Raw genomic sequence first — 27003 nt, forward strand, 5'->3', positions numbered from 1 at the left:
ATGAAATGTATAAGTCCTGTCCTGATTTGCCTCCCCAAAATGCAGCACATAGAACATAGAACATAGAACATTACAGGACAGTACAGGCCCTTCAGCCCTTGATGTTGTGCCGACCTGTCATACCGATCTGAAGCCCATCTAACCTACACTATTCCATGTACGTCCGTATGCTTATCCAATGACGACTTAAATGTACTTAAAGTTGGCGAATCTACTACCGTTGCAGGCAAAGCGTTCCATTCCCTTATTACTCTCTGAGTAAAGAAACTACCTCTGACATCTGTCCTATATCTTTCACCCCTCAATTTAAAGCTATGCCCCCTTGTGCTCGCCATCACCATCCTAGGAAAGAGGCACTCCCTATCCACCCTATCTAATCCTCTGATTATTTTCTATGTCTCAATTAAGTCACCTCTCAACCTTCTTCTCTCTGACAAGTCCCTCAGCCTTTCCTCATAAGACCGTCCCTCCATACCAGGCAACATCCTAGTAAATCTCCTCTGCACCCTTTCCAAAGCTTCCACATCCTTCTTATAATGCGGTGACCAGAACTGTACATAATACTCCAAGTGTGGCCGCACCAGAGTTTTGTACAGCTGCAGCATAACCTCTTGGTTCTGGAACCGGATCCCTCTATTAATAAAAGCTAAAACACTGTATGCCTTCTTAACAGCACCTCACATTTATCTCAATTCAACACCATCTGCTACACTTCAGCAGATTGACCCGCCTGATCAAGATCTTTCTGTACTCTAAGGTAATGTTCCTGTTCGCAGGATGTGTGCATCACTAGCTTTTTCCTTTTCTGTGGTGGGACTTGGTTGTCACTGGCTGGCCAGCATTTATTAGCCATCCCTCGTTGCCCTTTTGAAGGTGGTGATGGGCTATCTTCTTGGATTGCTGCAGTCCACATGCTGTATGTAGACCCACAATGTTCTTTGGAAGAGAGTTCCAGGATTGTGACCCAGCGACACTCAAGGAACAGCAATACATTTCCAAGTCAGGATAGTGAGTGGCTCGGATGGAAAACTGCAGGGAATGGTGTTTCCATGTATCTGCTCCTGTTTTCATAGATCATAAATCAATCACTCCCTAACACTGTGAAAACAGGTCCTTCAGCCCAACAAGCCCACACGGACCCTGAGAGCATCCCACGCAGACCCATCCCCCTGTAACCCACCTAATCCAGGAACCACAGCAGTTAATATATGCACAGCATGCTTCCTCAAGAAGCAACCTGATAACGAACAGATCACCTGTATTAGTGACAACAAAGTGTGGAGTTGGAGGAACACAGCAGGCCAAGCAGCATCTTAGGAGCACAAAAGCTGACGTTTCAGGCCTAGACCCTTCATCAGGAAAGGGGGAGAGAATTCTGAAATAAATAGGGAGAGAGGGGGAGGCGTACGGAAGATGGATAGAGGAGAAGATAGGTGGAGAGAAGAGTATAGATGGGGAGGTAGGGTGGTGATAGGTCAGTCTTGGGAGGACGGACAGGTCAAGGAGGCAGGATGAGGTTAGTAGGTGGGAAATGGAGGTGTGGCTTGAGGTGGGAGGAGGGGATAGGTGAGAGGAAGAACAGGTTAGGGAGGTGCGGACAAGCTGGGCTGGTTTTGGGATGCAGTGGGGGGAGGGGAGATTTTGAAGCTGGTGAAATCCACATTGATACCATTGGGCTGCAGGGTTCCCAAGCGGAATATGAGTTGCTGTTCCTACAACCTTTGGATGGCATCATTGTGGCACTGCAGGAGGCCCATGATGGACATGTCATCTAAAGAATGGGAGGGGGAGTGGAAATGGTTCGTGACTGGGAGGTGCAGTTGTTTATTGCGAACCGAGCGTAGGTGTTCTGCAAAGCGGTCCCCAAGCCTCCGCTTGGTTTTCCCAATGTAGAGGAGGCCACACCGGGTACAGCGGATGCAGTATAACACATTGGCAGATGTGCAGGTGAACATCTGCTTGATGTGGAAAGACATCTTGGGGCCTGGGATGGCGGTGAGGGAGGAGGTGTGGGGGCAGGTGTAGCACTTGCTGCGGTTGCAGGGGAAAGTGCTGGGTGTGGTGGGGTTGGAGGGGAGTGTGGAGTGGACAAGGGAGTCACGGAGAGAATTGTTTCACCGGTAGGTAGACAAGGGTGGGGATGGAAAAATATCTTTAGTGGTGGGGTCGGATTGTAGATGGCGGAAGTGCCAGAGGATGATGCGTTGTATCCGGAGGTTGGTGGGGTGGTATGTGAGGACGAGGGGGATTGTCTTTTGGCGGTTATTGCTGGGGCGGGGTGTGAGGGATGTGTTGCGGGAAATGCCGGAGGCGCGGTCAAGGGCGTTCTCGACCACTGCGAGGTTGTGGTCCATGAAGAACGAGAACATCTGGGATATGCGGGAGTGGACTGCCTCATCCTGGGAGCAGATGCGGCGGAGGCAAAGGAATTGGGAGTAGGGGATGGAATTTTTGCAGGAAGGTGGGTGGGAAGAGTGTATTCTAGGTAGTTGTGGGAGTCGTTGGGCTTGAAATGGACATTGGTTTCTAGGTGGTTGCCTAAGATGGAGACAGAGAGGTCCAGGAAGGTGAGGGAGGTGTTGGAGATGGTCCAGGTGAATTTGAGGTTGGCCTGGAAGGTGTTGGTGAAGTGGATGAACTGTTCGAGCACCTGTTGGGAGCACGAGGCGCCGCCGATACAGTCATCAATGTAACGGAGGAAGAGGTGGGGTTTAGGGCCAGTGTAGGTGCGGAAGAGGGACTGTTGCACGTAACCTACAAAGAGGCAGGCATAGCTGGGGCCCATGCGGGTGCCCATGGCCACCTCCATTGTCTGTAGGAAGTGGGAGGAATCGAAAGAGAAGTTGTTGAGGGTGAGGACGAGTTCGGCTAGGCGGATGAGGGTGTCGGTGGAGGGGGACTGGTCGGGTTGGCGGGACAGGAAGAAGCAGAGGGCCTTTAGGCCATCTGCATGGGGAATGCAGGTGTGTAGGGACTGGATGTCCATGGTGAAAATGAGGTGTTGGGGTCCGGGGAATTGGAAGTTCTGGAGGAGGTGGAGGGTGTGGGTGGTGTCACAGATGTAGATCGGGAGTTCCTGGACCAAGAGGGAGAAAATGGAGTCCAGATAGGTGGAGATGAGTTCGGTGGGGCAGGAGTAGCCGGAGACAATGGGTCGGCCAGGGCAGGCGGGTTTGTGGATTTTGGGAAGGAGATAGAAGCGGGTGGTGTGGGTTTGAGGAACAATGAGGTTGGAGGCTGTGGGTGCGAAGTAACCTAAGGTGATGAGGTTGTGGATGGTTTGGGAGATGATGGTTTAGTGCTTGGGAGTGGGGTCATGATCCAGGGGGTGGTAGAAGGAAGTGTTGGAGAATTGGCATCTGGCCTCGGCGATGTAGAGATCAATGCGCCATACTACCACTGTGCCTCCCTTGTCTGCGGATTTGATGGTGAGGTTGGGGTTGGAGCGGAGGGAGCAGAGGGCTGCCCGTTCTGCAGGCGAGAGGTTGGAGTGGGTGAGAGGGGTGGAGAGGTTGAGGCGGTTGATTTCTCGACGGCAGTTAGAGATGAAGGAGTTGAGGGAGGGTAGGAGGCCTGGGGGTGGTGTCCAGGAGGAGGACTTGTGTTGGAGGCAGGTGAAGGGGTCAGTGGAGGGAGGGTTAGGCTCACAGTTAGAGATGTAGGCGTGGAGGCGGAGGCAGCGGAAAAACTGCTTGATGTCCAGACGTGACTGGTATCATCTAAGCTCGGTTCGTAATAAACAACTGCACCTCCCAGTCGTGAACCATTTCCACTCCCCCTCCCATTCCTTAGACGACATGTCCATCCTGGGCCTCCTGCAGTGCCACAATGATGCCACCTGAAGGTTGCAGGAACAGCAACTCATATTCCACTTGGGAACCCTGCAGCCCAATGGTATCAATGTAGATTTCACAAGCTTCAAAGTCTCCCCTCCCCCCACTGCATCCCAAAACGAGCCCAGCTTGTCCCCACCTCCCTAACCTGTTCTTCGTCTCACCTATTCCCTCCTTCCACCTCAAGCTGCACCTCCATTTCCTACCTACTAACCTCATCCCGCCCCCTTGACCTGTCCATCCTCCCTGGACTGACCTACCTCCCCACCTCTCCCCTCGTCTCCACCTATCTTCTCCTCTATCCATCTTCGGCCTGCCTCCCCCTCTCTTCCTATTTATTCCAGAACCCTCTCCCCATCCCCCTCTCTGATGAAGGGTCTGGTGCTCCTGAGATGCTGCTTGGCCTGTGTTCATCCAGCTCCACACTTTGTTATCTCAGATTCTCCAGCATTTGCATTCCCATTATCCCTGTATTAGTGACATTGGTTGATGAGAAGCATTGACCAGGTGATGAGGCAACTTCACAGCTGTTCTTTGAAGTAATGCTGTCTGGTATGTTGCCAGGAAGAAAGGGATTTGAGACATAAAATAAACGAGAAATGCTGGGACGTTTTTCACTCAAGCGTAGAACGTTGAGGGGTGACCTTTTTGAGGATATAAAATCATGAGGGGCATGGATAAGGTGGATGACAAGGGTCTTTTTGCTCGAGTGGGGGAGTTCAAAGCTAGGGAGTATATTTTTAAGGTGAAAGGAGAAACATTTAAAATGGACATGAGGGGCAGCTTTTCAGATAGGGAGTGTGCAGCAAGAGTGTCCAGAACATGTACGGGATGCAGGCACAGTTACAACATCTAAGAGGCTTTTGGATCAGGTCGTGAATAGGTTTGGTGGGATATGGACTGAGAGGAAGCAATGGCCTTGTGGTATTATCGCTGGACTGTTAATCCGGAGATGCAGACAATGTTCTGGGACCTGGGTTTGAATCCCACCACGGCACATGGTGGAATTTGAATTCAATAAATATCTGGTATTAAGAATCTAATGATGACCATGAAATCATTGCTGATTGTCAGGAAGAAAAACCCACCTGGCGTACGAATGCGCTGTAGGGAAGAAAACTGCCATTCTTACCTGGTCTGGACCACATGCAAATCCAGACCCACAGCAATGTGGTTGACTCTGAACTGCCCTCTGGACAATTAGGGATGGGCAATAAGCACTGGCCTGGCCAGTGACACCCTCACCACTGAATCAATAAAGGAAGTGCAGGAAGGTGTGGTTATGTTTGTTTGGGAACATGTTCGGTGTCGACCAGTTGGACTGAAACATAGAAACATAGAATATAGGAGCAGGATGAGGCCATTTGGCCCTTCAAGCCTGTTACACTATTCATCACGATCATGGCCAATCATCCAACTCAATAGCCTAATCCTGCTCTCTCCCCATAACCTTTGATCCCATTCACTGCAAGTGCTATATCTCGTCGCCTCTTGAATACATTTAATGTTTTGGCATCACCACTTCCTGTGGTAATGAATTCCACAGGCTCACCACTTTTTGGGTGAAGAATGTCTCCTCATCTCCATCCTAAATCATCTACCCTGAACCCTCAGACTGTGACCCCTGGTTCTGGACACACCCACCATCAGGAACATCCTCCCTGCTACTGCACTGTCCAGTCCTGTTAGAATTTTATAACTCTTTATGAGATTCCCCTCTCATTTGTCTGAACTCCAACAAAAACAATCCCAACTTAATCAATCTCTCCTCACACACCAGACCTACAATCCCCAGAATCAGCCTGGTAAACCTTTGCTGCATTCCCTCGAGGGCAAGAGCATCGTCTCTCAGAAAAGCAGACCAAAACTGCACTCGATGTTCTGTTTCCATGCTGTATGAATCTATCCATTGGTAAAAGCAGGTGGAACCCCAGTTTAACATCATCTGATAAAGTGGTGCAGCACTCCCTCAGCACTGGCCCTCTGACAGTGCGGCACTCCCTCAGCACTGACCCTCCGACAGTGCCCACTCCCTCAGCACTGGCCCTCCGACAGTGCGGTACTCCCACAGCACAGATCCTCCGACAGTGCCACTCTCCCTCAGAGTTGAATCTCTGACAGTATGGTGCTCCCTCAGTACTGACCTTCGAATGGTGCAGCGCTCCCTCAGTACTGACCCTCAGACAGTGCGGTGCTCCCTCAGTACTGACCTTCGAATGGTGCAGCGCTCCCTCAGCACTGACCCTCCGACAGTGCAGCGCTCCCTCAGTACTGACCCTCAGACAGTGCAATGCCCCCTCAGTACTGACCCTCTGACAGTGCAGCGCTCCCTCAGCACTGACCCTCTGACAGTGCAGCGCTCCCTCAGTACTGCCCCTCCGACAGTGCAGCGCTCCCTCAGTACTGACCCTCAGACAGTGCAATGCCCCCTCAGTACTGACCCTCTGACAGTGCAGCGCTCCCTCAGCACTGACCTTCAGACAGTTCAACGCTCCCTCAGTACTGACACTCCAACAGTGCGGTGATCCCTCAACATTGACCGTCTAACATTGCCACATTCCTTCAGCACTGATAATGCTGCTCTGCTTCAGTGCTGACCCTTCAACAGTGCGGCTCCATCAACACTGACCCTCTGACAGTGCAGCACGATATGAGGAACCAATTGGAGATACTGGATAGTACAAAGCCTATAGACCCTGACAACATTCTGACAATAGTAGTGAAGACTTGTGCTCGAGAATATGCTGTGCCCTTAGCCAAGCTGTTCCAGCACAGTTACAACACTGGCACCTACCTGACAATATGGAAAATTGTCCAGGTGTGTCCTGTGCATAAAAAGCAGGACAAATCCAACCCGGCCAATTACCGCCCCATCAGTCTCCTCTCGACCATCAGTAACATGATGGAAGGTGTCAGTAACAGGGCTATCAAGCAGCTCCTGCTCAGCAATAACCTGCTCAGTGACGCCCAGTTCGGGTTCCGCCAGGGCCACCCAGCTCCTGACCTTATTACAGCCTCGGTACAAACATGGACAGAAGAATTCCCGAGGTGAGGGGAGAGTGACAGCCCTTAACATCAAGGCTGCATTCAACTGCATGTGGCATCAAGGACCCTGACCAAAACTGGAATCAATGAGTATCGGGTGAAAATGCTCCAGTGGTTGGAGTTAGACCTGACACATAGGAAGCTGGTTGTGGTTGCTGGAGGTCAATCATCTCAGCTCCAGGACATCTCTGCAGGAGTTCCTCAGAGTAGTGTCCTTGGCCCAATCATCTTCAGCTGCTTCATCAATGACCTTCCGTCCATCATAAGGTCAGAAGTGGGATGTTCAGCACCATTTGTGACTCCTCAGATATGGAAGCAGTCCGTGTTCAAATACAATGAAACTGCACAGTATCCCGGCCTGGGCTGACAAGTGTCGCACTGTCAGAGGGTTAGTACTAAGGGAGCGCCACACTTTTGGACTGTCAATGCTGAGGGAGCGCTGCACTATCAGAGGGTCGGTACTGAGGGACTGCTGCACTTTTGGTGGGTCGGTACTGAGGAAGTGTCGCACCGTCAGAGGGTCAGTAGTAAGGGAGTACTGCACTGTTAGAGGGTCAGTGCTGAGGCAGTGCCTCACTGTCGGAGGGTCAGTACTAAGGGAGTGCTGCACTGTTGATGTGTCAGTGCTGAGGCAGTGCCGCACTGTTGGAGGGTCAGTGCTGAATAAGTGCCGCACTGTCGGAGGGTCAGTGCTGAGGGAGTGCTGCACTGTTGATGTGTCAGTGCTGAGGCAGTGCCGCACTGTCGGAGGGTCAGTACTAAGGGAGTGCTGCACTGTTGATGTGTCAGTGCTGAGGCAGTGCCGCACTGTTGGAGGGTCAGTGCTGAATAAGTGCCGCACTGTCGGAGGGTCAGTGCTGAGGGAGTGCTGCACTGTTGGAGCATCAGTGTTAAGGGAGTGCTGCACTGTGAGAGGATCAGTGCTGAGGGAGTGCTGCACTGTTGGAGGGTCAGTACTGAGGGAGTGTCGCACTGTCGGAGGGTCAGAGCTGAGGGAGTGCTGCACTGTCGGAGGGTCAGTGCTGAGGAAGTGCCGCCCTGTCGGAGGGTCAGTACTAAGGGAGTGCCGCACTGTCGGAGGGTCAGTGCTGAGGAAGTGCCGCACTGTTGGAGGGTCAGTGCTGAGGAAGTGCCGCACTGTCGGAGGGTCAGTGCTGAGGGAGTGTCGCACTGTCGGAGGGTCAGTGCTGAGGGAGCGCCGCACTGTCGGAGGGTCAGTGCTGAGGGAGTGCCGCACTGTCGGAGGATCAGTGCTGAGGGAGTGCTGCACAGTCAGAGGGTCAATGCTGAGGAAGTGCCGCACTGTCGGAGGGTCAGTGCTGAGGAAGTGCCGCACTGTCGGAGGGTCAGTGCTGAGGGAGTGTCGCACTGTCGGAGGGTCAGTGCTGAGGGAGCGCCGCACTGTCGGAGGGTCAGTGCTGAGGGAGTGCCGCACTGTCGGAGGATCAGTGCTGAGGAAGTGCCGCACTGTCGGAGGGTCAGTGCTGAGGAAGTGCCGCCCTGTCGGAGGGTCAGTACTAAGGGAGTGCCGCACTGTTGGAGGGTCAGTGCTGAGGGAGCGCCGCACTGTTGGAGCGTCAGTGCTGAGTAAGTGCCGCCCTGTCGGAGGGTCAGTACTAAGGGAGTGCCGCACTGTCGGAGGGTCAGTGCTGAGGGAGCGCCGCACTGTTGGAGCGTCAGTGCTGAGGAAGCGCCGCACTGTCGGAGGGTCAGTGCTGAGGGAGCGCCGTACTGTCGGAGGGTCAGTGCTGAGGGAGTGTCGCACTGTCGGAGGGTCAGTGCTGAGGGAGTGCTGCACAGTCAGAGGGTCAGTGCTGAGGGAGCGCCGCACTGTCGGAGGGTCAGTGCTGAGGAAGTGCCGCACTGTCGGAGGGTCAGTGCTGAGGAAATGCCGCACTGTCAGAGGGTCAGTGCTGAGGGAGCGCCGCACTGTCGGAGGGTCAGTGCTGAGGGAGTGTCGCACTGTCGGAGGGTCAGTGCTGAGGGAGTGCCGCACTGTCAGAGGGTCAGTGCTGAGGGAGCGCTGCACCATTCGAAGGTCAGTACTGAGGAAGTGGGCACTGTCGGAGGGTCAGTGCTGAGGAAGTGCCGCACTGTCGGAGGGTCAGTGCTGAGGAAGTGCCGCCCTGTCGGAGGGTCAGTACTAAGGGAGTGCCGCACTGTCGGAGGGTCAGTGCTGAGGGAGCGCCGCACTGTCGGAGGGTCAGTGCTGAGGAAGTGCCGCACTGTCGGAGGGTCAGTGCTGAGGGAGCGCCGCACTGTCGGAGGGTCAGTGCTGAGGAAGTGGGCACTGTCGGAGGGTCAGTGCTGAGGAAGTGCCGCACCGTCGGAGGGTCAGTGCTGAGGGAGGGCTGCACTGTTGGAGCACCAGTGTTAACGGAGTGCTGCACCGTTGGAGGGTCAGCGCTGAGGAATTCTTTTAATTATTCCTTTTGTGGGATGAGGACGTTGCTGGCTGGTCAGCATTCATTACTCATCCCCAATGCCTTGAGAAGGTGGTGCTGAGCTGCCTTGTTGAACTGCTGTAGTTCATGCGATGTGGGTTGACCCACAATGCCATTAGGGAGGGAATTCCAGGATTTTGACCCAGCAGCAGTGAAGGAACAGTGATATATTTCCAAGTCAGGATGATGAGTGGCTTGGAGGGGAACTTGCAGGGCGTGGTGTTCCCATGTAGTGCGACTCTCCCTCAGCACTGACCCTCTGACAGTGAGGCACTCCCTCAGCACTGACCCTCTGATAATGCGATACTCCCTCAGCGCTAACGCTCTGACAGTGCAGCTCTCTCTCAGCACTGACCCTCTGACAGAGCGGCACTCCCTCAGCACTGACCATCAAGGCACTCCCCCAACACTAACCCTCCGATAGTGCGACCCTCCCTCCGCACTGACCCCCTGACAGTGAGGCACTCCATCAGCACCGACCCTCTGACAGTGCAGCTCTCCCTCAACAGTAACCCTCCGATAGTGCGACCCTCCCTCCGCACTGACCCCCTGACAGTGAGGCACTCCATCAGCACCGACCCTCTGACAGTGCAGCTCTCCCTCAACAGTAACCCTCCGATAGTGCGACCCTCCCTCAGTACTGACCCCCTGACAGTGAGGCACTCCGTCAGCACCGACCCTCTGACAGTGCAGCTCTCCCTCAACAGTAACCCTCCGATAGTGTGACCCTCCCTCCGCACTGACCCCCTGACAGTGAGGCACTCCGTCAGCACCGACCCTCTGACAGTGCAGCTCTCCCTCAACAGTAACCCTCCGATAGTGCGACCCTCCCTCAGTACTGACCCCCTGACAGTGAGGCACTCCATCAGCACCGACCCTCTGACAGTGCAGCTCTCCCTCAACAGTAACCCTCCGCTAGTGCGACCCTCCCTCTGCACTGACCCCCTGACAGTGAGGCACTCCTTCAGCACCGACCCTCTGACAGTGCAGCTCTCCCTCAACAGTAACCCTCCGATAGTGCGACCCTCCCTCCGCACTGACCCCCTGACAGTGAGGCACTCCTTCAGCACCGACCCTCTGACAGTGCAGCTCTCCCTCAACAGCAACCCTCCGATAGTGCGACCCTCCCTCTGCACTGACCCCCTGACAGTGAGGCACTCCGTCAGCACCGACCCTCTGACAGTGCAGCTCTCCCTCAACAGTAACCCTCCGATAGTGCGACCCTCCCTCAGTACTGACCCCCTGACAGTGAGGCACTCCATCAGCACCGACCCTCTGACAGTGCAGCTCTCCCTCAACAGTAACCCTCCGATAGTGCGACCCTCCCTCAGTACTGACCCCCTGACAGTGAGGCACTCCGTCAGCACCGACCCTCTGACAGTGCAGCTCTCCCTCAGCACAAACACTCCGATAGTGCGACCCTCCCTCCGCACTGACCCCCTGACAGTGAGACACTCCTTCAGCACCGACCCTCTGACAGTGCAGCTCTCCCTCAACAGTAACCCTCCGCTAGTGCGACCCTCCCTCCGCACTGACCCCCTGACAGTGAGGCACTCCGTCAGCACCGACCCTCTGACAGTGCAGCTCTCCCTCAACAGTAACCCTCCGATAGTGCGACCCTCCCTCCGCACTGACCCCCTGACAGTGAGGCACTCCTTCAGCACCGACCCTCTGACAGTGCAGCTCTCCCTCAACAGCAACCCTCCGATAGTGCGACCCTCCCTCTGCACTGACCCCCTGACAGTGAGGCACTCCTTCAGCACCGACCCTCTGACAGTGCAGCTCTCCCTCAACAGCAACCCTCCGATAGTGCGACCCTCCCTCTGCACTGACCCCCTGACAGTGAGGCACTCCGTCAGCACCGACCCTCTGACAGTGCAGCTCTCCCTCAACAGTAACCCTCCGATAGTGCGACCCTCCCTCCGCACTGACCCCCTGACAGTGAGGCACTCCATCAGCACCGACCCTCCGACAGTGCAGCTCTCCCTCAGCACAAACACTCCGATAGTGCGACCCTCCCTCTGCACTGACCCCCTGACAGTGAGACACTCCTTCAGCACCGACCCTCTGACAGTGCAGCTCTCCCTCAACAGCAACCCTCCGATAGTGCGACCCTCCCTCCGCACTGACCCCCTGACAGTGAGGCACTCCGTCAGCACCGACCCTCCGACAGTGCAGCTCTCCCTCAGCACAAACACTCCGATAGTGCGACCCTCCCTCAGTACTGACCCCCTGACAGTGAGGCACTCCGTCAGCACCGACCCTCTGACAGTGCAGCTCTCCCTCAACAGCAACCCTCCGATAGTGCGACCCTCCCTCCGCACTGACCCCCTGACAGTGAGGCACTCCGTCAGCACCGACCCTCTGACAGTGCAGCTCTCCCTCAACAGTAACCCTCCGCTAGTGCGACCCTCCCTCTGCACTGACCCCCTGACAGTGAGGCACTCCGTCAGCACCGACCCTCTGACAGTGCAGCTCTCCCTCAGCACAAACACTCCGATAGTGCGACCCTCCCTCAGTACTGACCCCCTGACAGTGAGGCACTCCATCAGCACCGACCCTCTGACAGTGCAGCTCTCCCTCAACAGTAACCCTCCGATAGTGCGACCCTCCCTCCGCACTGACCCCCTGACAGTGAGGCACTCCATCAGCACCGACCCTCCGACAGTGCAGCTCTCCCTCAACAGTAACCCTCCGCTAGTGCGACCCTCCCTCAGTACTGACCCCCTGACAGTGAGGCACTCCATCAGCACCGACCCTCTGACAGTGCAGCTCTCCCTCAACAGTAACCCTCCGATAGTGCGACCCTCCCTCCGCACTGACCCCCTGACAGTGAGGCACTCCGTCAGCACCGACCCTCTGACAGTGCAGCTCTCCCTCAACAGTAACCCTCCGATAGTGCGACCCTCCCTCCGCACTGACCCCCTGACAGTGAGGCACTCCGTCAGCACCGACCCTCTGACAGTGCAGCTCTCCCTCAACAGTAACCCTCCGATAGTGCGACCCTCCCTCCGCACTGACCCCCTGACAGTGAGGCACTCCATCAGCACCGACCCTCTGACAGTGCAGCTCTCCCTCAGCACAAACACTCCGCTAGTGCGACCCTCCCTCCGCACTGACCCCCTGACAGTGAGGCACTCCGTCAGCACCGACCCTCTGACAGTGCAGCTCTCCCTCAACAGTAACCCTCCGCTAGTGCGACCCTCCCTCCGCACTGACCCCCTGACAGTGAGGCACTCCTTCAGCACCGACCCTCTGACAGTGCAGCTCTCCCTCAACAGTAACCCTCCGCTAGTGCGACCCTCCCTCACTACTGACCCCCTGACAGTGAGGCACTCCATCAGCACCGACCCTCCGACAGTGCAGCTCTCCCTCAACAGTAACCCTCCGATAGTGCGACCCTCCCTCCGCACTGACCCCCTGACAGTGAGGCACTCCTTCAGCACCGACCCTCTGACAGTGCAGCTCTCCCTCAACAGTAACCCTCCGATAGTGCGACCCTCCCTCCGCACTGACCCCCTGACAGTGAGGCACTCCGTCAGCACCGACCCTCTGACAGTGCAGCTCTCCCTCAACAGTAACCCTCCGATAGTGCGACCCTCCCTCTGCACTGACCCCCTGACAGTGAGGCACTCCGTCAGCACCGACCCTCTGACAGTGCAGCTCTCCCTCAACAGTAACCCTCCGATAGTGCGACCCTCCCTCTGCACTGACCCCCTGACAGTGAGGCACTCCGTCAGCACCGACCCTCTGACAGTGCAGCTCTCCCTCAACAGTAACCCTCCGATAGTGCGACCCTCCCTCCGCACTGACCCCCTGACAGTGAGGCACTCCTTCAGCACCGACCCTCTGACAGTGCAGCTCTCCCTCAACAGTAACCCTCCGCTAGTGCGACCCTCCCTCCGCACTGACCCCCTGACAGTGAGGCACTCCGTCAGCACCGACCCTCTGACAGTGCAGCTCTCCCTCAACAGTAACCCTCCGATAGTGCGACCCTCCCTCCGCACTGACCCCCTGACAGTGAGGCACTCCGTCAGCACCGACCCTCTGACAGTGCAGCTCTCCCTCAACAGTAACCCTCCGATAGTGCGACCCTCCCTCCGCACTGACCCCCTGACAGTGAGGCACTCCGTCAGCACCGACCCTCTGACAGTGCAGCTCTCCCTCAACAGTAACACTCCGATAGTGCGACCCTCCCTCAGTACTGACCCCCTGACAGTGAGGCACTCCTTCAGCACCGACCCTCTGACAGTGCAGCTCTCCCTCAACAGTAACCCTCCGCTAGTGCGACCCTCCCTCACTACTGACCCCCTGACAGTGAGGCACTCCATCAGCACCGACCCTCCGACAGTGCAGCTCTCCCTCAGCACAAACACTCCGATAGTGCCACCCTCCCTCAGTACTGACCCCCTGACAGTGAGGCACTCCGTCAGCACCGACCCTCTGACAGTGCAGCTCTCCCTCAACAGTAACCCTCCGATAGTGCGACCCTCCCTCTGCACTGACCCCCTGACAGTGAGGCACTCCGTCAGCACCGACCCTCTGACAGTGCAGCTCTCCCTCAACAGTAACCCTCCGATAGTGCGACCCTCCCTCCGCACTGACCCCCTGACAGTGAGGCACTCCGTCAGCACCGACCCTCTGACAGTGCAGCTCTCCCTCAACAGTAACCCTCCGATAGTGCGACCCTCCCTCCGCACTGACCCCCTGACAGTGAGGCACTCCGTCAGCACCGACCCTCTGACAGTGCAGCTCTCCCTCAACAGTAACTCTCCGATAGTGCGACCCTCCCTCCGCACTGACCCCCTGACAGTGAGGCACTCCATCAGCACCGACCCTCTGACAGTGCAGCTCTCCCTCAACAGTAACCCTCCGCTAGTGCGACCCTCCCTCTGCACTGACCCCCTGACAGTGAGGCACTCCGTCAGCACCGACCCTCTGACAGTGCAGCTCTCCCTCAACAGTAACCCTCCGATAGTGCGACCCTCCCTCCGCACTGACCCCCTGACAGTGAGGCACTCCATCAGCACCGACCGTCTGACAGTGCAGCTCTCCCTCAACAGTAACCCTCCGATAGTGCGACCCTCCCTCCGCACTGACCCCCTGACAGTGAGGCACTCCGTCAGCACCGACCCTCTGACAGTGCAGCTCTCCCTCAACAGTAACCCTCCGATAGTGCGACCCTCCCTCTGCACTGACCCCCTGACAGTGAGGCACTCCGTCAGCACCGACCCTCTGACAGTGCAGCTCTCCCTCAACAGTAACCCTCCGATAGTGCGACCCTCCCTCCGCACTGACCCCCTGACAGTGAGGCACTCCTTCAGCACCGACCCTCTGACAGTGCAGCTCTCCCTCAACAGCAACCCTCCGATAGTGCGACCCTCCCTCTGCACTGACCCCCTGACAGTGAGGCACTCCGTCAGCACCGACCCTCTGACAGTGCAGCTCTCCCTCAACAGTAACTCTCCGATAGTGCGACCTTCCCTCAGTACTGACCCCCTGACAGTGAGGCACTCTGTCAGCACCGACTCTTTGACAGTGAGGCACTGCTTCAGCACTGACCCCCCAACAGTGTAGCACTATTCACATGCTAACTCCTGAGGCAGCTTTGAGGCAACTTGAAATTTGGTTTTTGATCTTATCGTAGTCATTTTAAATTTCTGTTTGATCTACAGGGCTGTCTTTTGATTGACCTGTTGTAGTAATTCCCAACCTATATTTGTTTTTGCTAGGCCTTTGTCGCTCTGGTGAAGAGAGAGCAGGAGGCCGCAGCAAGAGAACGTGAAAAAGAAGAGAAGGAACGAAAGCTGAGACAGGAGGAGCAGAAACGTCGTACCCGGATGTTGGAAGCAGCCTTTGATGGGGATGTGGATGAGATGAAAGCATTGTTAAATGAGGTCAGGAGTTGGAGGGTGACCAATTTTGAGAATGCCATTTAAATTTCTGTTAGATTTTATTTTGATTCAGTGCTCGCTTCCTTAGAAGTGATGGCCATCTTACTGATATCATGACCTCTTATCAATTTTTAATGGGTGAATCATAGAAAGCATTCTATCTGGATGTATCACAGCATGGTATGGCAATTGATCTTCCCAAGAAACAAGAAATTACGGAGTTGTGAACACAGTCCAGTCCATCATGTAAAGCAGGCTTCCATCCAGTGACTCCATCTACACTTCCCACTGTCTCAGGAAAACAACTAATATTATCAAAGACCCCTCCCACCCTGGGTACACTCCCTTCCACCCTCTTCCATCGGGCAGAAGATACAAGAGTTTGAATACACATAAAATCAGATTAAAGACCAACTTCTTCCCTGCTGTAATCAGACTTTTGAACGGACCTCTCAAAAATGTTAATGTTGATTTCTCTGCCTGAACCTTCTCTGTGGGCTGTAACAGTGTGTTCTGCACTGTGTTTGCTGTCCTGATGCACTTTCTATGGTAGGGTCAGCCTATCTCGGTGCGTGACAACAATAAATAAAACCACTGATTTGTTGCCTGAAATGCTTAATCTTCTTCTCAGATGATTCCTTTTTCTTCTAAATGTATTGAATTTATAGATGTAATGATGCTCCAGCTGAGTGATTTGTGCAGCTCGATGAGAATATGCAGTGTCATCTTCTAGTGATTCATCTCAACTCAAATATCCCAGCCTGTAAATGTCCATGAATTCCAAAATATTCTGCAGCCTATAAATATCTTTTGTTAAAAGAACCATTGGTGTCTGTATAACAATTGCTGAGACCTGAAACAAATCACTTTCAAAAATTCGTAGCAACTTAGAAAGCAGGAGCAGGCGCCAGCTCTGCCAATCATCAGAATTAAGGCTGACCATTGATCTCAATGACATTTTCCTACTTCCCATTCCCCTTGTCACCTTTAGACTTGAGAAATCTGTCTATTTCTTCCTTCAATATATTCGGTGGCTTCCACAGCCTTCTGTCCTTGAGCCTTTTTCAGGCTCACATATGTCTAAAGCACAGCAAAAGGTACATCGGGTCTACACCAGTCAAAAATAATCAGCTAACTATTCTAATCCCATTTGGCAGTACTTGGCCAACAGCTTTCTATGCCTTGGCACCACAAGTGCACATCGAAATACATTATGAGGGTTTCTGTCTCCACCACCATTACACAGTGAGTTCCAGATTCCCACCACCCACACAACCCCTCTAAACCTCCTGGCCCTTACCTTAAATCTATGGCCCCTAGTCATTGATCCCACCGTCAAGGAGAAAAGTTTCCTCCTACCCACCCTATATAAGCGCATCATAATTTTATCCATCTCAATCACGCCCCCTCTTAGTCTCCTCCGCTCCAAGGAAAACAGCTTGAGTCTATTCAAGATAACAAGGTGAAGAGCTGGATGAACACAGCAGGCCAAGCAGCATCAGAGGTCTAGGCCTGAAACGTCAGCCTTCCTGCTCCTCTGATGCTGCTTGGCCTGCTGTGTTCATCCAGCTCTACACCTTGTTATCTCAGATTCTCCAGCATCTGCAGTTCCTACTATCTCTGAAACAAGCTATCCACTCTCCCTTCATCACTGAAACTCTCCAGCCCAGGTAAAACCCAGGTAAATCTCCTCTGTACCCTCTCTAGTGCTGTCACACCCTCTGATAATGAGGAATCCAGAACTACCCACAATACTCTAGCTACGGCCTAACAAATGTTTTAAACAGTTCCAGCAAAACCTCCCTGCTCATTAACTCTATGCCTCGGATTTTAATGGATTTGATTTGATTTATTATACTTTTCTAAAATTTATTCTCCCCATGTCTGCATGGATTTCCTCCATGTGCTTCAGTTTCCTCCCATAGTCCAAAACTGTGCAGATTAGAAGGATTGGCCATGGGAAATGATAGCGGGGTGGGACTGGATTTGGATGATTTTTAGAGAGGTGTGGAATGAATGGGCCAAATGGCCTGTTTCCACACTGAAGGAATTCTATGATTTTATGTGCTAGCCAGACAAATCAGACTTCACATAAGTACATCAGAGTAATAGAACAGAATGCAGAATATAGCATTATAGCTACAGAGAATGTACTGAGAAGGATCAATTCTAATATATGAGAGGTCTGTTCATAAGTCTGGTAATAGCAGGGAAGAACCTGTTGTTAAATCTTTTGGTACATGTTTTCAAAATTTTATATCTTCTGCCCAATGAAAGAGGGTGGAAGAGAGTATAACTGGGATGGTAAGGGTCTTTGATTATGTCGGCTACCTTCCCGAGGCAATGGGAAATGCAGATGGAGTCACTGGATGGAAGGCTGGTTTTCATGATGGACTGGGCTGCGTTCACAACTCTGTGTAATTTCTTCCCATCCTAAGCAGAGCAGTAGCCACAGCAAGCTGCGATGCATCTGGAAAGGGTGCTTTCTATGGTGCATCTATAAAAATTGGAAAGAGTCATTATGGACATGCTGATTTTCCTTAGCCTCCTGAGGAGGTAGAGGCATTGCTATGCTATCTCGACTGTAACATTGATGTGGATGGACCTTGATAGGTTGTTGATGATATTTACTCCTTGGTACTTGACAGTCATGACCATGTCCACCTCAGCACAGGCCATTGTTACAGCTGTATAAGACTTTGGTTCGACCACATTTGGAATACTGCGTACAGTTTTGGCTGCCACATTACCAAAAGGATGTGGACACTTTGGAGAGGGTGCAGAGGAGGTTCACCAGGATGTTGCCTGGTATGGAGGGTGCTAGCTATGAAGAGAGGTTGAGTAGATTAGGATTATTTTCATTAGAAAGACGGAGATTGAGGGGGGACCTGATTGAGGTCTACAAAATCATGAGGGGTATAGACAGGGTGGATAGCAAAAAGCTTTTTCCCCAAAGTGGGGGACTCGATTACTAGGGTCCATGAGTTCAAAGTGAGAGGAGGAAAGTTCATGGGAGATATGCGTGGAAAGTTCTTTACACAGAGGGTGGTGGGTGCCTGGAACGCGTTGCCAGCGGAGGTGGTAGACGCAGACACGTTAGTGTCTTTTAAGATATATTTGGACAGGTACATGGATGGGCAGGGAGCAAATGGACACAGAACGTTAGAAAATAGATGACAGGTTAGACAGAGGATCTCGATCGGCGCAGGCTTGGATCTTCGGCCTGTTCCTGAGCTGTAATTTTCTTTGTTCTTTGATCTGACTGCAGTTATACAATGCCTGGATGAGACCACACTTTATGTGCAATTTTTGGTCTTCCCATCCAAGAAAGGATGTGCTTGCCATCAAGAGAGTGCAGCAGAGTTTCACTAGGCTGATATTGGGGATGGCAACGCTGCCTGGTGAGGAGAGATTGTTTTGACTGGGTCTGTATTCACTATAATTTAGAAGGATGAGAAGGGATTGGATTGAAATGTATAAAATTCTAACATGGCTGTGCAGGCTAGATGCAGGGAGGATGTTGCCCCCGGCTTGGCAGAAGTGGTGGAGAACAATGGGTCACAGCCTCAGGATATAGGGTAAACCTTTTCAGTCTGAGGTGAGAAAAAAAGTCTTCATTCAGAGGTTGATGAAACAAGGCAAGGGAATATATAGAAAGCACCAAGGATCAGAGGGACCTTGGTGTGTGTGCCCACTGGTTCCTTAAGGTAGCAGGACAGGTGGATAAAGTGATGAAAAAGGCACATCCAAACTCTGAGATCTAGGATTCTGCTCCCCTCTCTGTAACTGGATCTTTGACTTCCTGACCCGCAGACCACAATCAGTAAGGATAGACAACAACACCTCCTCCACAATAGTCCTCAACTCTGGTACCCTGTAAGGCTCTGTACTCTGGTACCCTGTAAGGCTCTGTACTCTGGTACCCTGTAAGGCTCTGTACTCTGGTACCCTGTAAGGCTCTGTACTCTGGTACCCTGTAAGGCTCTGTACTCTGCCCTTATACACTCATGACCGTGCAGCCAAATTCAGCTCTAACTCCCCCAGTTTAGAACTCTTCCTTTAGGACCACTCCCATCCTTGTCCATGAGTAAAACTTACAGAATTGTGGTCGCTATTTCCAAAGTAGTCCCCTACTGTAATATCAACCACCTGGCCAGGTTCATTCCCCAGCACCAGGTCCAGTATGGCCCCTTCCCGAGTTGGACTACATAAACACTGCTCTAGAAAACCCTCCTGGACACACCTTACAAATTCTCCTCCGTCTTGACCCCTAACACTGAGTGAATCCCAGTCAATGTTGGGAAAATTAAAATCTCCCATCACCATCACCCTGTTTCTCCTACACCTTTCCATTATCTGTTTACATATTTGTACCTCTATCTCACGCTCGCTGTTGGGAGGCCTGTAGTACAGCCCCAACATTGTTACTGCATCCTTCCTGTTTCTGAGTTCTACCCATATTGCCTCACTGCTTGAGTCTTCCATGGGGCTCTCCTTCAGTGCGGCTGTGATATCGTCTTTGACCATTACTGCAATTCCTCCACCCCTTTTACCTCCCTCTCTATCCCGCCTGAAGCATTGATATCCTGGGACAACTAGTTGCCAGTCATGCCCTTCCCTCAATCAAGTCTCAGTAATAGCAATAACATCATACCTCCAGGTACCGATCCAAGCCCTAAGTTCATCTGCCTTGTCTACTACACTTCTCACATTAAAACAAATGCACCTCAGACCACCTGTCCCTTTGTGTTCATCATCTGCTCCCCGACTACTCTTCCCTTTAGTCACACTGACTCCATTATCTAGTTCCCCACAGGCTTTAGTTACTATCTCCTTACTGTCCTCTAACCTCCTTATTTGGTTCCCATCCCCCTGCCACATTAGTTTAAACCCTCCCCAACAGCATTAGCAAAAGCATCCCCAAGGACATTGGTTCCAGTCCGGCTCAGGTGTAGACCGTCCAATTTGTAATAGCCCCACCTTCCCCAGAACCGGTCCCAATGTCCCAAAAATCTGAACCCCTCCCCCCTACACCATCTCTCAAGCCACACATTCATCCTGGCTATTCTTTCATTTCTGCACTGACTAGCACGTGGCACTGGTAGCAATCCTGAGATTACTACCTTTGAGGTCCTACTTTTTAACTTGGCTCCTAACTCTCTAAATTCTGCTTGTAGGACCTCATCCCGTTTTCTGCCTATATCGTTGGTGCCTATATGCACCTGACAGCTGGCTGTTCACCCTCCCCCTTCAGAATGTTCTGCAGCCAATCTGAGACATCCCTGACCCGTGCATCTGGGACACAACATACCATTCGGGAGAATCCAAGATAACAAAATGTGGAGCTGGATGAACACAGGCCAAGCAGCATCTCAGGAGCACAAAAGCTGACATTTCGGGCCTAGACCCTTCATCAGAGAGGGGTTGGGGAGTTAATCCAGCTCCATACTTTGTTATCTTGGATTCTCCAGCATCTGCAGTTCCCATTATCACTGATACCATTCGGGAGTCTCGTTTTCGACCGCATAACCGCCTATCTACTCCCCTTACAATTGGATCCCCAATGACTATCGCCCTTCCGCTCTTTTTCCCACCCTTCTGTACAGCAGAGCCAGCCACGGTGCCATGAACCTGGCTATTGCTGCCTTCCTCTGGTGAGCCATCTCCCCCAACAGTATCCAAAACGGAAAACCTGTTTTGGAGGGAGATGACTGCAAGGGACACCTGCACTGCCTTCCTGCTCTTCCTCTGCCTTTTGGTCACCCATTCCCTCTCTCCCTCAGTGATCCTAATCTGCGGTGTGGCCGATTTGCTGAACGTGCTATCCACGACCCCCTCAGCATTGCGTATGGTCCAAAATGAGTCCATCTGCAGCTCCAGAGCCGTCATGCGGTCTCACAAGAGCTGCAGCTGGACACACTTCCTGCACGTGAAGGAGTCAGGGACATCAGCCCTGTCCCTGAGCTCCCACATTGAGCAAGAGGAGCTCAACACGGGTGTGAGACCTCCTGACATTGTTAAACTTAACTTAGGTAAATGAAAAAGGAACGAGAAAAGTTATTGGCAATCACACGATATATATAAAGAAAAGTGAAATAGAAAAAGCCTTACCTTACCTACACATCACCGAGTCTTTTTTTTTGGTTAGAGGAGGAGGGCAGGTGGGAGACACTACACGTGTAGTGTCTCGGTTCAGCCGCTGCCCAAACAAATGAAGACCTCTCCCGCTCGAGGTAAGCTTTTTAAAGTGGGAAAAACCTTACCTTCCTGACAGCCTCCTGGTGCTCTCCGTCTCTCTCTCGCTCTCCTCCCGAAAATCATATCTATACTTCTGAATTTGAAACCTCTTGCGACGAAGACCAACGTACCTTTTGCTTTTCTAATCATGTGCTGCACCTGCATGCTAGCTTGTACTAAAACTCAGGTCCATTCGGGATACATTGATCTTTCTAGATCTATCACAATCTAAATAAGACTCTGCCATTCTGTTTTTCTACTGAAGTACACAACTTAACACATATCTATGTTATACTTTTGTTTTTATTCACATGTGGAATGTGGGTGTCACTGACTGACCAGCATTTATTGCCCGTCCTTAGTTGCTCTTGAAAGATGGTGGTGAGCTGCCTTCTTGAACTGCTACAGTCCACCTCATGTAGACCAACAGAATCATTAGGGAGGGAATTCCAGGATTTTGACCCAATGATAGTGTAGGATCAGCGATATATTTCCAAGTCAGGAAGGTGAGTGGCTTGGAGAGGAACTTGCACAGGATGGTATTCCAATATATCTGCTGCCCTTGGGTTTGTCAGGTGCAGTCTAAGGATCTTTGGTGAGTTTCTGCAGAGCATCTTGTGGACAGGACACACTGCTGCTGCTGAGCATCTGTGGTGGAGGGAGTGGATGCTTGTAGCTGTCGTGCCAATTAAGCGGCTGCTTTGTCCAGGATGGTGTCAGGCTTCTTAAGTGCTGTTGGAGCTGCACCCATCCAGGCAAGTGGGGAGTATTCCATCACACTCCTGCCTTGTGCCTTGTAGATGGTGGGACAGGGTTTAGGGAGTCAGGAGGTGACTTACTTGCCACAGTGTTCCTAGTGTTTGACCTGCTCTTGTCGTTATTGTGTTGATGTGGTGAGTAGAGTTTCATGTCAATAGTAAGCACCAGGATGTTGATAGTGGGGGATTCATTATTGTTAATGCCATTGAAAATCGTGAAGCAGTGGTTAGATTGTCTCTTACTGGAATTGTTGCACTGGAACATGAATTGCTTCTGTTATGTATTTGGAAATTAACTTATCCAAAACACACTGAAACCTCTTTACAACATCATCACCACTCACCCTCCTATGTATTTATGTGTCATCAAAAACCTTGGAAATATTACACTAGGCTCCTTAATTTGTTATGTATATCATGTATAGCTGGGATCCAAGCACTGATCCCTGCGGAACCCCATTAGTCACTGCCTACCATTCAGACACAACTGTTTCTACTCTCTGTTTCTGGTCAATTGCCCATCCATACCACTATATTACCATCAACCCTACGTGCTTTGATTTCGCCAAATACATGGGGCTTTATCAAAACTTTCTGAAAATCCAAATACATCCACTTGTTCTTCCTTATCTATTCTGTTTGTTGCATCGTCAAATAATCCAGTAGATTTGTCAAACAAGACTCCCTTTTTATAAACCCACTTTGACTTGCATAATCTTATTAGTATTTTCTATGTGAAACAAGGGAACTGAGCTTAAAGCAGTGATTGAAATTGGTAGGTATGATGTGCAGTATCACAGAGATGTGGCTGCAAAGGAAATTAAATATCCAAGAATACATGTCATACTGAAAGGTCAGGCTGAGGGGCACAGGGGGTGGGGTTGCCTTGTTAGTAAGAAATTAAATTAAGTCAAAAGCAAAATGTGATACAGATTTGGAAGGTGTAGAATCTGTGTGGATAAAGCTGAGAAACCACAAAGTAAAAAAGACCTTGATGGGAGTTCGTATGGCCTCCTAGCAGTAGTCAGGATGTGGGACAGAAAATAAGCCAAGAGAAAGCAAAGGCATATAGGAAAGGCTCTATTACAATAATCACACGGGCTGATGCAGGTAGATTGGGAAAATCAGGTTGGAAATGGATCTCATGAAAAGGAATTCACGGTGTGTTGACAAGATTTTTTTGGAGCAGCTTGTGGCAGAGTCCACTAGGAAACAGGCAATTCTGGATTTAGTGAGGTGCAATGAGGTAGACTTAATTAGGAAGCTAAAGGTGCAGGGACCCTTGGGAAGCAGTGACCATAATATGATGGAATTGACCCTGCAGTTTGAGAGGGAGAAGCTGGAATCAGATGTAACAGTATTACAATCAAATGAAGGTAACTGCAAAGACATAAGGAGGAGCTAGCCAGAGTTGATTGGCAGGAGAGCCTAGCAGGGAAGACAGTGGGGCAGCAATAGCAGAAGTTTCTGGCGGTAATTCAGAAGACACAGCAGAAATTCATTCCAAGAAAGGGGAAGGCATGGTAAAATAGGGAAGAGTGAGCACACCTTCGTCAAGAGTATGTCATGTCTGACAGTGCATGTTGTGTATCTGGATTTTCAAAAGGCTTTTGACAAGGTTTCATACAAGAGATTAGTAAGGAAAATTAAAGCTCATGGTATCAGAGATAATGTAATAGCATTCACTGATTCAGCCTTGTCCACTCTACTGGTCACATCCTCAAAAAGTTCCAGAAAATTTGTCAAGCTTAATTTTCCTTCAGTGAATCCATGCTGACTAGGACTGATTCTATCCTCGCTTTGCCAATGCTCAGATATACATCCTTAATGATTGTCTCCAGCACTTTTCCCAACACCTATTTCAGGCTAACTGGCCTATAATAATCCATTTTCTCTCTCCCTCCTTTTTTAAAGAGTGGAGTTACATTAGCCACCCTCCCGCCTTTGGAACTCTTCCAGAGTCAACAGAAATGCTGGAAAATAATCACCAAAGCTCATCCCCGCCTCCCTAACCTGTTCTTCCTCTCATCTATCCCCTCCTCCCACCTCAAGCGGCACCTCCATTTCCTACCTACTAACCACATCCCGTACCCTTGACATGTCTGTCCTCCCCGGACTGACCCATCCCCTCCCACCTATACTCACCTCTACAGGCTCCATCCCCGCCCCTTTAACTTGTCTGTCTCCTCTTCACCTATCCTCTCCTCTATCCATTTTCGATCCGCCTCTCCCTCTCTCGCTATTTATTTCAGAACCCTCTCCCCATCCCCCTTTTCTGATGAAGGGTCTAGGCCCGAAACGTTAGCTTTTGTGCTCCTGAGATGCTGCTTGGCCTGCTGTGTTCATCCAGCTCCACACTTTGTTATCAGGGTATAGTCCAATAGGTTTATTTGAAATCACAAGCTTTCTGAGCAGAGCCCCTTTGTCAGGTGAAGTGAGAGAGAAGCATACAGACATAGAATTCATGGGCAGAGAGATAAAAGGGAGAGAGATCAAAAGATCATACAATAGTGGGGAGTGGAGTCTGATAATAAGTCCCCATTGGTGATCAAAAGTGTCAGATGGTGTGAGTAAAGTGTCAACAGCTAAATAACAAACAAAGAGATGATCTAAACCCAATCAAATGAGGCAAAGAGATAATTACAAAGAATTAATGTTAAGGTGGTTCTGGAGACAAATCAAATGGCAGGAATAACATGATAAGTATAAGAGCTGCATACCAAAATTGTACAAACTAATTAAGGTAGAGCGAACATAACAAGTTATCAAGATGATGGTATCAAAACAAGACAGTAAGGAAGATTTTACAGATACAGAACAGTGGGGTGGGGTCACATATAGCATGACGTGAACCCAAAAGATCACTGTTGAGGCCCTGTTTGTATGTGTGGAACCTGGCTATCAGTTTCTGCTTGGTGTTTCTGTGTTGTTGTGTCTCTCGAAGGCCTCCTTGGGGGACTTACCTGAAGATTGGAGGCTGAATATCCTTGAGGCTGATGTGTTCCCCAACTGGGAGGGAACATTCCTGACTGGTGATTATTGAGCACTGTCCATTCATCCATTATTAGACCTTATCCTAGCCAGTGCATACCATCAAAGTTAGCTTTCTTTAAGTTCAGGACCCTCGTTTCAGATTTAACTGTGTCCCTCTCCATCTGAATGAAAAATTCTACCATATTATGGTCACTCTTCCCCAAAAGATCTTGCACCACAATGTTGCTAATTAATCCTTTCTCATTACACAATACCCAATCAAGGATAGTTTGCTCTCTAGTTGATTCCATAACAGATTGGTCAAGGAAACCACCCCTCATACTTTCCAGGAAATCCTCCTCCATCTCATTGCTACCAGTTTGGTTAGTCCAATCAATGTGTGGATTGAAGCCACCCATAATAACTACTGTATCCTTAGTGCATGCATTTCTAATTTCCTGTATGATGCCATCCCAACATTACAACTACTGTTAGGTGGTCTGTACACAACTCCCACTAATGTCTTTTTCTCTTTGGTATTCCACATTGTACAGGCTAATATGCCCCCTTATTATTGTGGTAATGTCCTCCTTAACCAGCAACACTACCTCACCTTCCTTTCCTTTCCACAAAATCATCATAGAATCCCTACAGTGTGGAAACAAGCCTTTCAGCCCAACAAATCCACGCCAAACCTCAGAGCATCCCACCTAGACCCATCCCCCTATAACCACCTAATCTACACATCCCTGAACACTATGGGCAATTTAGCATGGCTAATCCACCTGCACATCTTTGGACTGTGGGAGGAAACCAGAGCACCTGGAGGAAACCCATGCAGACACAGGGAGAACATGCAAACTCCACATAGACAGTCGCCTGAGGCTGGAATCGAACCTGGGTCCCTGACGTGCTGAGGCAGCAGTGCGAACCACTGAGCCACCGTGCCGTCTGCTATGCCATCTATCGTTCCTGAAAATTGGATAACCCCGGATATCAAGTTCCTATCCTTGGTCGCCCTAGAGCCAAGTTTCTGTGATCCCAATTATATGATGTCCATTGATAACAGTTTCTGCAGTTAATTCATCCACCTTATTAGAAATGCTCCTTGAATTGAGCCACAGAACATTCAGGCTAATTTTTCTGACATGTATTGCCTTTTTAGAATTATTGCGAAATGTGGTCCATTTTGATTTTTGTCTTTCATTTCTCCGCCTTCCACTTCCACTCTTCCCCTTACTGTCCTTTGTTTATGTCCCCATTTTATTTCTTTCCAACTCTCTGTAATGGTTTCCATGCCGCTACCATATTAGTTTAGACCCTCCCCAACAGCGCGAGCAAACACTCCCCACCTAGGTGCAGGCTGTCCAGTTCCACCTCCCCAGAACCGGTTCCAATCTCTCAGGAATTTGAATCCCTCCCTCTTGCACTATCCCTGAAGCTACAGATTCATCTCAGCTAATAAGGTGTAGAGCTGGATGAACACAGCAGGCCAAGCAGCATCAGAGGAGCAGGAAGGCTGATGTTTCAGGCCTAGACCCTTCTTCAGAAATCGGAGAGGGAAAGGGGATTCTGAAATAAATAGGGAGAGAGGGGTAGGCGGACAGAAGATGGATCGAGGAGAAGATAGGTGGAGAGGAGACAGACAGGTCAAAGAGGCAGGGGTGGAGCCAGTAAAGGTGTGGAGGAGATAGGTCGGTCCAGGGAGGACGGACAAGCAGGATGGGGTTCGTAGTTAGGAGATGGCGGTGGGGCTTGAGGTGGGAGGAAGGGCTAGGTGAGAGGAAGGACAGGTTAGGGAGGCGGGGAGGAGCTGGGC

At 51.2% G+C, this 27003-nt stretch overlaps 1 protein-coding gene across 5 annotated transcripts in view; it reads left to right on the plus strand.

Moving 5' to 3' along the window:
* LOC125463096 (IQ motif and ankyrin repeat domain-containing protein 1-like) overlaps window positions 1-27003 on the plus strand; it is a 297864-nt gene that overhangs the window by 90650 nt on the left and 180211 nt on the right. For all 5 annotated transcript variants that reach the window (XM_059640908.1, XM_059640902.1, XM_059640913.1 and 2 more), the window contains one exon: window positions 15055-15219. In XM_059640908.1, coding sequence (XP_059496891.1) covers window positions 15055-15219 — 165 coding nt within the window. The remainder of the gene's footprint in view (window positions 1-15054; window positions 15220-27003) is intronic.

Source organism: Stegostoma tigrinum, chromosome 2 (genome assembly GCF_030684315.1).
Source record: "Stegostoma tigrinum isolate sSteTig4 chromosome 2, sSteTig4.hap1, whole genome shotgun sequence".
Classification (NCBI taxonomy): Eukaryota; Metazoa; Chordata; class Chondrichthyes; order Orectolobiformes; family Stegostomatidae; genus Stegostoma; species Stegostoma tigrinum.